General features: G+C 52.3%; 1 protein-coding gene across 1 annotated transcript in view; it reads right to left on the bottom strand.

Annotated features, from left to right (window-relative positions):
• The window catches only part of IFFO2 (intermediate filament family orphan 2), a 51,533-nt gene extending 38,884 nt beyond the window's left edge, over positions 1-12,649 (bottom strand). The window contains exon 1 of the mRNA XM_082402949.1: positions 9,536-12,649. Coding sequence (XP_082259075.1) covers positions 9,536-10,191 — 656 coding nt within the window. The 5' untranslated portion in view covers positions 10,192-12,649. The remainder of the gene's footprint in view (positions 1-9,535) is intronic.
• Between the last annotated feature and the right edge of the window lie 3,024 nt (positions 12,650-15,673).

The raw sequence follows: 15,673 nt of genomic DNA, 5'->3' as shown, positions 1-15,673 counted from the left end.
TATAAAGGCAAGGGGAGGACAAGACCTTTCATGGAACTTCAAGTAGCCCCAGGTTGCATGGGAAGTTGGAAAAGAAACAGCAGTGTGGGTGTGGCCCAGGGCTTCCGATCACTTAGTCACCACGGGCACAGCACTCAACAGTTTATAAGATGCTTCCACAGGTATCACTTAGCTTAATCTTCCAAACAGCCTCATGAGGCCAGATTTATTACCCCCATTACACAGAGGGAAAACTGAGGCTCAGAGCAGGAAAGCTGCTTGCAATGCACATGCCCCTTCCTGGGTACCACACAGGATAAGAGGTTGGATCTGGAGCCTGACTTCCTGGGTTCGAATCTTGGCTCGCCACTTCCTGTCTTGGCCCAGCTTCCCTCAATGTCTCTATGGCTCAGTTTCAGCATCTCTAAAATGGGCTAATGATAGTCTCCAACTCATAGAGTTGTTATGAGGCCATATAAATTAAATACTCGTAAACTGCTTTGAATGGAGCCTGGCAAAGGGTACATGGTATATAAATATTTTTAAAATTAATTACTATTTATTGTGCCTCTAGTATGCATAGGCACTACTTGGGCAGGTACTTGTCATGTGACATTGTCCCATTTGCCTGTGTCCCCAGACACCGAGCTCCTGAGGGCAGGGGCTGTGTCTGCTTCACCCCGGTGCCCAGCATGGGGCCTGGCACACGGTGGGTGCCCAGCCACCATCCAGAGAACAGAACCTTGGTTTCTCAGACACCCACACCCAGCAAGCTCATCTTCCCCAACAAGAGGCACAGAATGACTGTAACAAGTTCCCTATACCCTGGCAAAGTTCACAGCACCAACCGAAAGCAAAAGTCAGACCTGAGCCCAGGGTGGAGGCCAGCTTCCCTCCGGCCACCAGAATGTCTACTGCTCTCTCCTGCTCGTCATCAGGCAGTGAGAGCCCCTGACCACTGCCCTGGGAGTGCTCAGGCACTGGGTGTGACAAAAGGAGCATTGAAACTTAGAGTCTGAGACCCACATCCAGTCCTGGCTTCGCTATGTGACTTGGGGCAAGTTAATTTTCCTCTCTGAGCCTCGGTTTCCATCGTGCAGGGTTGTCACAAGGTTTAAATCAGATCACATGGAAAGTGCCTGACAGGTAACAATTCGTGTTCCTAGCTCGCCATCCCTTCCCCCACCCTCACCCCCAGGTCTCCCAGCCTAGATTTGCCACCCCAGGAACTCCCCATCCCCAGAGCTCAGTCCTCAGAGATCAGGGGGGCTGGCCCGCCCTCTATGGCAGCCCAGGAGGCTCATCTGCTTGCGTTGCCAGTGATTCATTGGCTTCGTCATAAATAATTACTCTAAAGTCACAGCAGGAAGTCTTCCCAGCATGGTGGCCACCTCCTGTTCCGTCACCAGCCCGGCAATATTGTGACAGGCGCCGGGGAGACCCACACCTCAGCCTGCCTCCCGCCTGCTTCCTCCACCCTGTGCCAGCTTCACCAGCCTCCAGGCCGCACGAGACGAAGCCAGCCTGCGTCTCTGCCGGGCAGAGCACTGAACTTGGGGTCTGGAGACCCAGGCTGGACTCACTGGGAGATCTGGGGCGGAGTTCTTCACCCTTCTGAAACTCGCATCTGTAAAATGAACAGAATCAATCCTACCTCTTGGAATTGCTCTAATAATTAAATCTCACTTATTTAAAGAATTCATCACAGAGCTTAGCACGTAGTAGGTACTCACTTAATGGTGGCTACGAACTCACTATGATTTATTTTATTTTATTATTTTTTTTTAAATTTATTTATTTTATTTTATTATTTATTTTTGGCTGTGTTGGGTCTTTCTTTGTTGCTGTGCACGGGCTTTCCCTAGTTGCGGTGCACGGGCTTGTTATCATGGTGGCTTCTCTTGTTGTGGAGCACGAGCTCTAGGCTCGCGGGGCTTCAGTAGTTGTGGCATGCAGGCTCAGTAGTTGTGGCTCACAGGCTATAGAGCACAGGCTCAGCAGTTGTGGCGCACGGGCTTAGTTGCTCCGCAGCATGTGGGATCTTCCCGGACCAGGGATCGAACCCATGTCCCCTGCACTGGCAGGTGGATTCTCAACCACTGCACCACCAGGGAAGCCCCTCAACTGATTCTTATAACAACCCTGGGAAGCAGAACGCATAAGAAAACTTATCCCCATTTTATAGAGCAACACATCAAGGTGCAAGAGATTAAATGGCGTGCACAGAATCCAGATCACTCCAATAAAGTTACAGAGACGACAGCGTTCCTAGGGCACTGGGCGAGCCCATCTTCCCAGTGTCCCCATTCCCAGGTGGGCAACAGGAAGCTTATCTCACACCCCAGGCAAGCCAGGACCACGACCTAGACTCCACAGGGCTCTAACTGCCCCCTGCCACACCCCAGGGGGCTCAGCCAGGCCACAGGCCCTCAAGGGAACCTGAAGCATTTGCCAGATTTAGTATTGGGTGACAACTACTTTTGTACCAAGAACTAGAGCAAGAAACTACATCCTGCCCAGGAAGCCAAGCATGGGTGCCCACTGGGGTTAGGAGGGCACTGCCCTGGCAGGCAGGCGGCAGCATCAGAAATCTTCACCAGCCTCCCACCTGGCCTGGAATCTTCTAAGCACCTCTTCTAAGCACCAGTCCTGCCAAGAGGCTTCACAACCCCCAGATGCTGCCAGCAAGGTCATGGACTACCCTCTCCCCAGGTCCAAGCCCCGTTCTTGACTTCCGCCCACCTCACAAAGCCAGCACTGCTCACCCCTTCTGCCCTGTGAAATCTGGCTGTGTAACTCTTGGAACTTCACCACCTACAATGTACTGTAGCTCTGTGAGCCCATTTACTGCTCTCACAATGCTGGGACACAGATCTCAGCATCCCCCTTTTCCAGATGAGGAAACTGAGGCTCAGAGAGGCAAAGTGATAGCCCAAGCTCGTTCAGCTTTTAACTCCTGCACTGGCGGCCCAGCATGTGGCACCAGGAGACAGGTATTCATTCAAACTTGTTGAACTGATGTGTTGGGACCGGAGCGCGGGTCTCCTGACTCCAGGTCCAGACCCTGCCCTCCACAAGCTGCGAGTCCGCCGGATGTAGAGTCCATGCGTGTCGGTTACTGTGTCAACCCAGCCTCACTGGGGCCTACCAGCACGCAGCAGCTGGGCACAGAGCGCCCCTCACTACACAAATACTCGCTCAGCATGGACTCTGCCCAGGCCCTGGATGGGTTCTCTGTGTAGAAGACGAAGAAGACAGACCCGGAGCCGGCCCCCAGAGAGCTTACCGTCAGCGGAGGGGGCAGATACATCCCAGGCAGTTACAGTTCAGGGTGTACGGTCCTGTGATGGGGAGGCAGTGGGTGCTCAGGAATGCCCGATGCAAGAAAGTCAGGGGAGAGCAACATATCCTGATCCTGAGGGAACAACAGGGCTGCCTCCTTCCCTGCCGTGGGCCTCCTGCCATCTATGACCTGGGAAACAAACGGAGTGCCAACCGGGTTGCATCTCATCAATGTGATCGAAAGCTGGGACTCCACATGCAAAGTCCGCAGCCTCCGGTATCACTGACACGTGGCATGGTTCAAATCAATTCCCTTGGAAGTTCATGCATCTCTTGGCAGCAAAGGATGTGTGCAAGTTCTGGGTCTACCCTTCTATGTCTTTCAAATACAGACACATGTGGGGATGCAGGCACAGGCTTGGAGAGAGAGCCTGAGAGCGCGTGCGTGCGTGCGTGCGTGCGTGCGTGTGTGTGTGTGTGTGTGTGTGTGTGTGTGTAAGTGTATGTAAGCTGGTGGGGCCCAGGGGCCTGTATCCGGTGGCCAAGGCAAAAGCCCCGCCTCAAATTCCTGGGAGAAGGAATCTTCAGTGTCAGCTGTATCCCTGCTTCCTGCTTCCTGTTTCCTTTTCTTTTCTGGGACCTCATCCCCCTCCTTCTAGCTTGAGGCTCTGAAAAGCCCTCCCAAATTTGTTCCCAAAGAGTCTGCCAGCCTAACCCAAGAGACTTGGAATACTGAGGAGCTAAATGAAGGCGGGGCGGGGTTGGGGGGCGGGGGGCGTGTTTCTTTTAAAGGAGGTTGGAAGAAAGGGCGGAGGGTGGCCAGAGATTCCCGGAGGCACAAATCAACCACTAAGAGTAGGAAGAACAGCCTCCTTAGATGCTGGACAAAGAAGTAGCCCTTTCTCCCTCTGCCCCCAGCACCATCTCAGGCGCCTTCCACGGGACAGAGAGCGACGACGGGTCCTGAAATGGATGTGTCAGGCAGTTCAGCGCTGTGCTGAGAAATCCTTGTAAATGAAGGGAACAGATATTGCAGGGGCGGGTTGGGACGGGGGAAGGGCTCTGGGATGGGGGACGTCCCGGGAGCTTCATGTGTCTTAACACAAGAGCTTATTTACTCCTTTCCGATCCCTAGGGGTGTTATTCTCCCTCTTTTACACAAAGCAGTGGTTCAGGCAGCTCAGAGAGGCCATGCAACTGCCCATAGTCACACAGAGAGTGGCAGAACCGGGATTCAATCCCTTTTTCCACCATCCCAGGCTGCCTCCCAGGAAAATCAGAAATAAAGAATCCATATCAGCAGCTTCGGAAACAATGGAAGTGGCAGGGAACGAAGCCCTCTGACCAGCTTTCCAGGGCAGTCTTGTGGCTTTGGGGCACTTAGGGGCCAGCACCCACCTGCTCAAGGGCCTCCCAGCGCATGATGGGAAAAGGCAAGGGACGCTAAAGCTGGCTCACCCACCAGCCCTTTTTGGAGCCCTCCATTCGGGCCAACAGCCCAGCCGCTTCCGGCTCATGATCAGAAATAGCTGTGACAAAAGTCCCTCCTATCCCTGAAAGTGGCTTTTTTAAAAATGCTTAAAGGCAGACACATAAAAAGGTGGAGAGAATTCTGCCAAGCCCCAGTGGAAGGCAAATGATGCGGGCATCATCTCAGGGCAGGGAAGAAAGCTCTCAATGGCAGACAGAAGTTCTGCCTGGCTCGGCTTTGTGGGTCAGCTCCCTCTGGGCCTCAGTTTCCCCATCTCTAAAATGAAAGTATTCAGCTGAATCAGCGATTTCTTTCTTTCTTTTCTTCTAAACTGTAAAACCCTGGTTTCCAATCGAATCTCCCTCAGAATATTAATCTGAGAATCATGAAAATGGAGCTGCTGTGTTTGATGTTGGCCGAATCCTAGGTAGTCAGCCCCCCGGACTATCCCCAGAATCACCCCAAGACACCCTCTTCTAGACTCCAGGGCTCCAAAGAGTCCACTTGAAAACCACTATGCTAAATGATCACTGTGGTCCTCCTGGCTCTCAAACAAAGCTCCAGGGAAAACAAACCGAGACTTTCAGGCTGACTGGAGTCAGGGGCACAGACACTCAGCAACTTGCAAGGGGAGGGAACAAAACCAGCTGGTTCCAAACCACACGGGGCCTGAGGCAGGAGAGGGGGAGGCCCGGAACAGAGAAAGGCCAAACTGTCATCCCAGGAAGCAGAAAGAGCAGCCCTGAACTGGGCCCCTCCAAGTCACAGACCGAAATGTAGAGTGAGCTGGCAGGGATCACCTAAAGGAAACGTGTTGTGTATAGGTGGGGGACCTAAGGCTCAGAGAGGGCAGGAATTGGCCTGAGGTCACACAGCGCCTAATGGTAGAGCCAGACCTGGAGTCTGGATCTCTAGGATGCCCATTTAGAAAACTCTCTGCCTGTCTAAAGTTTATCTAGTTTCAGTAGGAATCTCCCAGGGAAAGGCCCCCCAGCTTGCAAAGTCAGAACAGGATATTTTGGTGGCATGACTGCATGGTGACAGGGTAGAGATGTTTGTTTTGGTTTTCAAATCAATGCTTGACAACCTTGTCGGCTACAGTTTCAGTGACCACATTTCCCTCATGGTAAAGAGCTCAGAGCTGATTGGACCAAAAGGAAACCAAAGCAGGAGTGATCAGGGCCAGGGCCCAGTCACCCCAGGCCAGGGGCTCTGGTTTGGGTTGGTGTTTCCAAAGCACGGATCCCGTAGCACTGACAGCACACAAGATGATGTGACATAGCACACAGGTGACTTTTTAAATTTACATTTTATTGACTATGTATGTGAATGGATACACAAAATGTGCTCTACCCATACAGTGGAATATTATTCAGCATTATAAAGGAATGTACTGCTGATATAAGCTATAGCATGGATGGACCACACAAGCATCATCTAAGTGAAAGAAGCCAGACACAAAAGACTACATACTGTATGATTCCATTTATATGAAATGCCCAGGAAAGGCAAAGCTATAGAAATAGAAAGCATATCAGTGGTGCCTGGTCTGGAGTGGGAACGGGGATTCACTGCAAAAGGGCAGAAAGGATCTTTTTTGAGATTATGCAAGTGTTCTAAAACTGGATTGTGTTGATAGTTGCACAACTCAGTGGACTGGCTAAAAATCATTGAATTGTACACATAAAATGGGAGAATTTTATGATATGTAAATTATACCCCATAAGGCTATATAAAATATTTTACATAAGTAATAATATGGATGGTGGTACATGAATATGGCCACAGTTCATGGAGGTGGAACCCCAAAAGTCCCTAGCTTGGAGAACACTGAGCTACACAACCCAGGTTGCCCTTTGGAGAAGCAGAATGAACATCTCCAAGGCTGTGAGTTCCTCCAGGTGGACCAGAGGAAAGCCTGGAACCTTTCCTTTCCCGGCACAGGCTCCTTCTGTCGGTCACTGCTTGGGGCTCCGTGTTAGACATCCTGGAAGGATCTGAAGGCTTCAGTGGCCAAGAGTCCAGGTAAACACCTTGGTCTCATTCTCTTATGAACAGGAGATCAGAAGTGCGCTGGGAGCTCAAACTCAGATTTACATATTGTCAAGGCTGGGAAGACCCTTTGAGATCATCTAACCCAGTGGCTCTTAAGCTTTTCAAAAAGCTGATCATATGCCTGCCCTCTTCCCAAAAGAAAATTCTTATGAGAAACCCAAATACAGAAACAAGTAAAAACAGAATGTTACTTGTATAAATTTATATTGTAGGCTCAACGATATAACAGTTACCTATTCTAAATTCAATCCATGAGGTTGATGAGGCTATTTTGATCCATTAACATTTAGAACTGGGATTATGGATGACAGGTCCACCTTCGCTTTAATTCTCTCTCTGGTTTTGGCTGCAGAGTATCAAGAAAATCCTGACTCACACAGATTAGTAGCTACAAACGGGACCAGCTTTTAGCAGTTTGCTTTGTAATCTCAGAGTACTCTTCCGACAAAGAGAAGGCAGGGGAAGGCTCTAACTTGAGGCCAAGTACTAACAAATCAATGTTAAGTAGACTTCCGTGAGTTAACAGTAAGAACTTAAAAGTGACTGAGCACGCTTTTATGACCATTTTAACATTTTTTTAAATATTAGCTTTTATTTAATATTCAAGGAACTGCCTAAGGCATCTCTGAGGCAGCCGGGGCCTTCAAGGACAGTTCTAGACCACCCTCCTCCCACTTTTACAGATAGGGAAACTGAGGCTCAAAGAAGGGAGTAAACTTGCTTTGAAAAAATCCAACTTGAGCCCTGAATCAACTTCAGAATAGATGCGTCTCCCCAATTCACAAGAAAAGAAAAAAAATGGGGGAAGAGAAGGTGCACACACACCCCAGAAGGGCGGGAAGAGAGACAGCCGCACTCCACCTGTCTCAGCAGCGCCCATGTCATTCCAGGCCAGTCCAGAAGCTGACATCACACCCCACACCCTGGGTGCAACTTGAACAGGGCATTGCTCAATGCCGACCCATCTCCCTCTAAGACTGGGCACAGTTTTTTCATCTCCTTAGTAGCCAGGTCCAAAAAGCACACACACAGTAAAACAAACACAGCGCAAGCCTGGGGCATGACGACACAATCAACAGTGGCAGACAGAAGGGCCCATCCCTCCGAGTTTCACCATCGAGAGCAAGTGCCTGTTTCTCTGCCCCACCCCAAGGAAGCTGCCCGCTAGGGGCAGAGAGGTGGCCTCCCCATGGCGAGGCACCAGGCCATTCTCAAGTCCTCAGGAGAAACAACCAGCCCAGAAGAGTAGCTTGTCTCCCTGCAGGGTCCAAGACCTACCCCCAGGAAGCCAGGCCCTGCATGAGAGACCTGATTCTCCAGGCAACTGCTCCCTGACAGCTTGACAAAACCAATCATCTTTAATAATGTCAAGTTGATTACTTTATACCTTCCAAAAAGCATCACCAGCCTACTCACGCCTTGTGCAACTGTGGATGGATTTTATTATTCCCATTTCTCTGATAAGTAAACAGGCTTCCGAGTGGTTCAGTGACCACTTGGTTCAGCCAGTGGTTCTCACGGGCAGGTAATGGAGCTGGCACTTGAATCCTGCCCAGTGGCCAGCCTGCCAGTAGAGGAAAAGGAAGGAGACCCATGCCCAGCTCTCTCTGCTCATGTGAGCGCTAGGACTCGAGGAATGGAGGAAAGATGCTTCTCAGTGCATCCTCCAAGCCCTGAAGTTCAGAGCCACAGCTCCCAATGCAGAGTTGCCCATGCCTGGGACAGCAGAGGGCCCTGCCCCCAACCAGGCCTGAGATGCTACAGATAGACCCCTCTACTTTTATCAGAAGGCCGATTTGACAATACTGTCAGCCAGGTTGCAGGCAGGAAGCAATGTCAGTTTCCCAGCTAGGTAATCTGGGCTGGGCAGGAATGTGCTAGCCAGTTCAGCAGGCAGTCTGCGCCACACTCCAGCCAGAGACAGTGGTCTGGGTCCATTCAGTGCCCAGTCTTCCAGCCTAAGGTTATCTCCTTCTGTGGGCCTTTAGGGCTGAGTTTGTTGGGGTCCAAAAAACCATGAGAATTGGGGGTGGAGAGAAGAGAGGTGAAGGTAGCTGTTTCTAAAAGCTCGTGGCCAGTCTGATGTAGGTCTGGTTATCCAGCCCAGCCAGCTGGACCTTACAGAGCTAGACCAAGACAGCAGACCCTGGCCTCAGTGGACAGATCCAACCATTCTTAAACACATGACTTTTTAATTCAAGGAACAAGAAGCCAGTGGATTACTTAAGAGTTATTTCTTTTCACCCATTGACAGAGGAGAGCCCACCTCCTACATCCTTGGGAAAATACCTAAGCTGGAAGACAGACTAGCCGGGAGTAGTTCACATCCTGGCTTCACCACCTATTAGCCAAGCCATCTTAGGCAAGTCACTTGCATCTCTGTGCCTCGGTTTTCTCATCTACAAAATGAGGATAAGAATGCCCTACACTTTGCGTTGCCATGAGGATTAGATGAGATCACGCAAAACACCAATGGTCATTATGTCACCTAGAAAACAACGTGCCTGGTCCAGTGACGGAGCGGAGGTGTCCCCCACCATAGTTAGCGCCCGCTCCCATTCTTGGAACTAGATAACTGAGATTTCCAAGCGTGTGTAGGGCGTTCTGCAAACACAGCTTCCAGCCCACCTGCCAGGACCAGCTGCCGCCCCCGGCCCCTCCCGAACGCACACATTCCTTGGCCGCGGAGACAGGGAAGACCCCCCCCGCCAGCCGGGAGTGCGGGGGCAAGAGCGGGGCCCCACTCACCTCCGCTTGTACTCGTCGCGCTCGCGCTTCACCTTGGCCAGCACGTTGTAGAGCGCGCGGATCTCGGGGGTGATGGTGTCGATCTGCACGCCCACGCCGTCGGGGTGCACCCACGACACGCCGGGGCCCTGCACGGTCTCCACGCCGCCGCCGCCCGTGCGCCGCACCTGCGTGTAGCTCCAGATGGTCCCGGGCAGGCGGCCGTAGTGCTGCGGCTGCGAGCCGCCGCAGGGGGGCAGGCCGCCCAGGGCCGCGGCGTTGGCGTTGGCTCCGGCCGCCGCGCCGCTGCCGTGCCCGCCGCCGGGCGCGGGTGGCTGCAGCAGCTCGGGCCCGGTCTGCACGGCCTGCTCGCGGGAGAAGGTCTTGTAGCGCAGCCTCCGCTCGCGCTCGCTCTGCTGCTGCTCCAGCTGCTTCTCCAGCAGCCGGTTGCGCCGCTCCAGCTCGTGCACCTTGGCCAGGAAGCAGCGGAAGCGCACGTTGAGCCCCTTCAGTAGGTGGATGTTGGAGCCCAGGTCGTCCCGCAGCGCCGCCGTCACCGGCGATGGCCCTGGCCCGGCCCCGCCGCCGCCACTCGCGCCGGGGCAGGTCCCCCCGGCACCGCTCGGCGGGCAGCCGAAGGCCAAGGCCATCTCTCCGAATATCAGCGAGTTCACCATGCGCCGGCTGCGCGGCTCAGGGCCCCGGGCCCGCGGCTCCAAGTGCGGCTCCAGCTCCGGGCAGGGCTCCCGGCGCGGCCGGGCCAGGGAGGGCGCGGGATCCAGCGCGACGGGCCGGGCGGTTCCAGATGCGCGCCAGATGCGGCCTCCGCAGAGACGGCGAGCCGGACCGCCCCCGGATATGGGCGCCGAGGCGAGGAACTGGACTCGGGCCGCGGTGGAGGCCGCGGCGGCTTGCGCGAGGTATCGAGGATCGCTGGTCCCGGCGCCGGGGCTGTCAGAGACGCTGTGGAGGCACCGCGGTATTAGCGCGCAGAGGACTCTCAGCCGGCACTGCCCCTCTGCGGCGGGCCCCGCCCACTGCAGACACAGGCCCAGCCCCCAAGTTCGCCCCGCCCACCCCGCCCTCCTCTGCGGCGCTCCCAAAGCTGGAGGCAGGGTCCCCGAGGCCCGCAGCGCCGGGCCCCGCCCACGGCCCCGTGGCTCCTCCCATTCCCGGGCTCCACCGTTTTCTCGGCTCTGTGGACTCGCTGTCTGCAGCTTTGGCTCCGCCCAGCTCCGGGCTGGACCACTCCCTCCCCTGCGCCGTGTCCTGCCGTCCAGCCCGGCTCGGAGTCTTTGCCCGGGGACACAGACCGCAGAGCTGCACCAGGCACGCGGTTAGGCGGAACCGCCGCAGAGCCAGCCCGGCCTCTTAAAGGGACAAGCAGCCTCGGCAGCGCTCGTTTCCCCCTTTAGGACGTCCCCTCCCCCACGTCCTCTGTCAAGGAGACCCCGCTTCTCTTCCACCCCACCCGAACTCCCCGGCCCCAGATTACCACGGGGTGAGGGAGACCTCGGCCTGGAAGAGCCGGGGGACCAGAGCCTCCGAAGGTGCATCCGCACCCCACCCCCACTCCAGCCTGGGGCGGCCTAGTTCGACCTTCCCAGGATAAGGCAGCGCTTCCAGCGGCAGGTCCCCCACGCGGTGGACCCGGGAGCGCTCCTCTACCGCTTGCCCCCCGCCTCTAACTGCGGGCCTCGTCATCCCGGGATTGGCTGGGCAATGCCGAGCCCGCTGGTCCTCGGGTCCAAAGATGCGCCGCACGGATGGTGGGGACAGGAGTGGGGAGACTGAGCGAAGACCCTCTCGGAATGTGACACCCGCAAGCTCAGCCTGGGCTACTGCCGCTCCCCCACCCTGAATGACCACCTCCCCACCACCGCACACTCATACGCCGAGATGCAGCTGACCCCAGAGCGGGTCATCGAACTGCTTGGGGGGGCAGCTTGAGGGCAGAACAGGTATAGAGGGCGGAGCCCACCAGAGGACGCATTCATTCATTCATTCACTCATTCATTCAAATCTGTTTTCAGATTTACCACCGTAAAGACGAAGTTCTCCAGTCTCCTGGTGTCTCTTAAACCGGTTTGCAAACATCTATGGTTATTTTTTGAACGCTAATAGTAGTTCCCATTATTGAGTGCTAAGTATATGTCAGGTGCCATAGTTGTTATCCCGATTTTACAGAGGTCGCTGAGACCAGAGGAACAGCTATCCATCCCCAAACACATGCTCTAACCGGCCTACCGATGCTGGTGGCCTCTTGTCCATTTCCCCGTTGGATCCTCACCACAAACCTCAGAGGGGAGGTAACCCGCACCTTTGAACGCCTGCGGCTTGCACTGTGTGCACATAACCAGATATGTGGCATGTTCCACATTCTTCAGGCTGCATTTTTTGAATTGCAATTTAATTTTTGTCTTGTTATTAACTTTTGTGTTTGTTCCATTTCTTTGTGAGTAAGCTTGCGGGCAGGTACCCTGTCTCACAGGGACAATGGCTTGGTGTTCTCAGTGACAGAAGAGACACAAAGGAGACACAGGCATGCTCTGGGGTGAGGTCGTGGCTGTGATGTTAGTCGGCTGTTTTTGATTCAGTCACAGGAGCAAACCCTCCCTAGGTTTCCTTCCCTCAACCCCAGTTCCTTGCTCCCTTTCGAAAATAGGCTCACCTTTCCAACATTCCAAGCTGAAACTCACCTGTCTTGAAACATTTCTTTTAACCCAACCCAATGTGATCACTGCTCTTCACTCTTTGTTCTCTCCTCTCTTGGTGATTTTCTTGTTTATCTAACCTAAAGAATCAAAACCCTTTGCCTTAAAACAGGAGTTCACGGACCCTGGGGGGGGATGAGGATAGAATTCTGAGAGGTCCATGCCATGGACAAAAATTATATCTTTATTTTCACTAATCCCTAAATGGCATTCAGCATTTCCCTTGATCATGAATGCAGGCAACAAGTAGAAGTCCCTGTGATTTTGTCACTAATAGAAATCACAGGTATTTTCACATCACCTTCAGTTTCTATATATCTCAAAGTATCATTTAAGCTACCACACTCTGAAATTAAGATCATATTCGACTCACCAATAAATCTTACTTAATGTATTAACACATGTTACTATATCACAAAATTTTTTAGTACTTTGATAGCTGTATTTTAGTAAAATTGTTTTCACTGTTGTCCGAATGCAATTTTTAAAAAATTATTATGAGGTGGAGCCACAGGCTTCACCAGATGCCTAAGGGACCTTAACCCACAGAAAGGGTTAAGAAGCCACACCTGGGGAGTGATTCCCTGCTGTCTTTTCTCTGAAGGATCTGTCCTGCCAACAGCATTGCCCTGGAATTGGAGTGTGAAGCCCTCCTGGAGGGGTGGGGTGGGGTGGGAGGCACCCAGCCCTGTCCTGGGCCTGGAGAGACCCAGACATTCCAAGATTATTTTTTGAGCTCCTGCTTTAGCACAGACCCTGGCCTAACACTAGAGAAACAGCCGTGAGCAATGCAAGAGCTCCAGGAGCCCTGGGGGAGCTAATGGAGACAGACAACCCAACGGACCATCCTGAGACGGGGGAAGAAGTGCAGGGGAGGGAAGCCTGACCAGGAAGAGATGGCTGAGCAAGGCCAGGAGATCCGAAGGAAATGGAGGAAGTGGTACCTGGACTTGAAGGGCTTTTCAACTGAGTCCTAGAAACATGATTTGTACAAACAAAGTGGCTAGAAAGTAGTTCTGTGGCCACATAGGTGCAAAAGTGAGATGCTATGTATCTTGCTCTTTGTGGGCAAGATGAGAGGGGAGGCCAGCCTAATGCCCTTGCAGCTAGAGTGACCAACTGTCCCCATTTGCCCAGGATCGAGGAGTTTTCCTTGATGTGGGGCTTTCAATGCTAAAACCCAGAAAGTTCCAGGCAAACCGGGATGAGTTGGTCACCCTTCTTCCAGCCCATATAGTTCCTGAGACTTCTATAGCCAGAAGTCGTGGTCATCAATGTCAGCCAGAAAGAGCTCAGAGTGCAGCAAGCCCAATGCTCCCATTTTAGAGACAAGAGAATTGAGGCCCAGAGAGGGGTGGGGACTAGCCCCAGATAATTAGTGGCAAAGTCTGGTCTAGAATTCTGGCCCTCACTCCCTGTCCAATGCTCGGTACCACCCCAAGCCAGACAGTGAAATCAGTGGTCCCTTCCCTTCAGCCCTGGGTACCCTCACCTCCCCCATCAATAATCCAAAGGGGCTACAGATGGGTCCTCACCAGGTGGGGGGAGGGGTTGTTCCAACAGACAAAGGAATATCCCCAGGAAGGATGCCAGCCTCCACTTGCTGATCAAGGATGGGTTTTCTTAGCAGGATACCTACCCATGGCCCTCAGATTCACAGCGGTGTGTCTGACCTGCCTGGCCTCTTCTTCCAGAGATGGGCTTTTGAACAAAAGTTGGCTTAGGTTTGTATCTCTGCTCCAGCTGTGTAAACTGGCAAGTCACTTTACCTCTCTGAGGCCCATCAGTGAAATGGGTATGACTTCACCCACAAGGCCTTTATACCCTCTGCCTCTGCCACCTGCCCCGTCAAAGTGCCAGGCCCCTGGCAGGCTCTCAATAAACAGTTACTGAATGAATGAACAAAAGAATGAATGAATGAATGAATGGTCAAACAACTTTCATTTTCCCCACTCTACCCCTCTGCCATTTCACCAGCTAACTACCCCCTCATCCTTCAGGTCCCAGCCTCCCTGTCCTCCCAGCACCTGCCAGGTCTGAATGGGGTTGCTTCCTCTGGGCTTTACCAGCACCATGCCTACAACATGACAGCCCCAGGTACACTCTCTTGCCATTGCTGGCTTTTTCATTGTCATCTCCACCCCACCCCCGCCCTACCCCCCAACGCCTGCTAGACCATGATTTCCAGCAGGGCAGGGATCTTGAACATGAACCAGGTCCAGTTCACCACTGTACCCCCATGTTCTGGCATGGTGCCTGGCACATAATAGGTGCTCAACAAAGATGAGTTTAGGTAAACAACTGAATGAGCTGTTGGCACTGGAAAAAATTCCTGTAAAGTGCCTAAGAGGTGTTCAATAAATGTTAGATTTTCACATTTTAATTACATTTCTTGGTTTGACAACTTTATTGAGGCATTTTTTTACATATCATACAATCCACCCACTTCAACGGTTTTTAGTACATTAACCAAGTTGCACAGCTATCACTATAAATCAGGTTTAGAATATGTCACCTCTCCCGGTATGATCTCTCATGCCATTTACTGTTACTCCTTGTTTCCACCTCCTGCCCTGGGCAACCACTAATCTACTTTCTGTCTCTTTAGATTTGCCTTTTGTGGACATTCCCTATAAATGGAATCATACAATATGTGATCCCTCGTGTCTGGCTTCTTTCACTAAGCATCATGTTTTTGAAGTTCATCCACATTATGGCATTGGTAGGACCTTCCTTTCTATTGCCAATCTCTTAAAATTTTGGTAGTTTGAATTTTTCATTACCTTATTTACTTTACTTTTCTGCATATCAGTTCCTCATCTGGAAATAGGACTAATAAGAGTAGTTACCCCGGAGGGTGGTTGTAAGGGTTAAATGAGATAATGCATATAAAGTCAGCATGAAGTAAATGCTCAATAAATATTAGCTATTATCACCATAATTTTTTTTCATTCTTTTTGCTTATGCCAGTGTGAAAAGTCCATAAATGTCTTAAGAAGCAGGGGTAAAAATAAGCGTCTCCCATGATCCCACACCCAGTGGCCCTCTCTGGCATCTGAGCCCAGTCCTGTTGCCAGGGAGAATGAACTGCCCTCCCCCTGAGTCCCCCATCCCCACCCCCCAGGCTGCAGTTTCTAGAATATTCGCATCAGGTTTCTTCATGGCGAAATGAAAGAAAGCAATAAAACATGATGGCACAGAGGAAAGGGAGTGGTTATTAGTCCCCCATAATGCTACAGGTGAAAATTAATCCTTTACAAGGCACAGGGAAATTCTTGAGATGGCCCATCTCACCTCCCCAAAAACAATAATGACAATAAAAACAGTCAAAAAAAAAAAAAGCTGGCAGAAAGGGCGACTTCGGCAGCATGTTGCCCAGCCTCATCCCTCCTGGACATCTGCAGGCTTACAGGCGGCTTAAGCCACCTGTTGGCTCAACAATTAT

Source organism: Balaenoptera borealis (genome assembly GCF_965194805.1).
Source record: "Balaenoptera borealis genome assembly, chromosome: 1".
NCBI lineage: Eukaryota > Metazoa > Chordata > Mammalia > Artiodactyla > Balaenopteridae > Balaenoptera > Balaenoptera borealis.
This window is presented reverse-complemented; position numbering and strand designations above follow the sequence as displayed.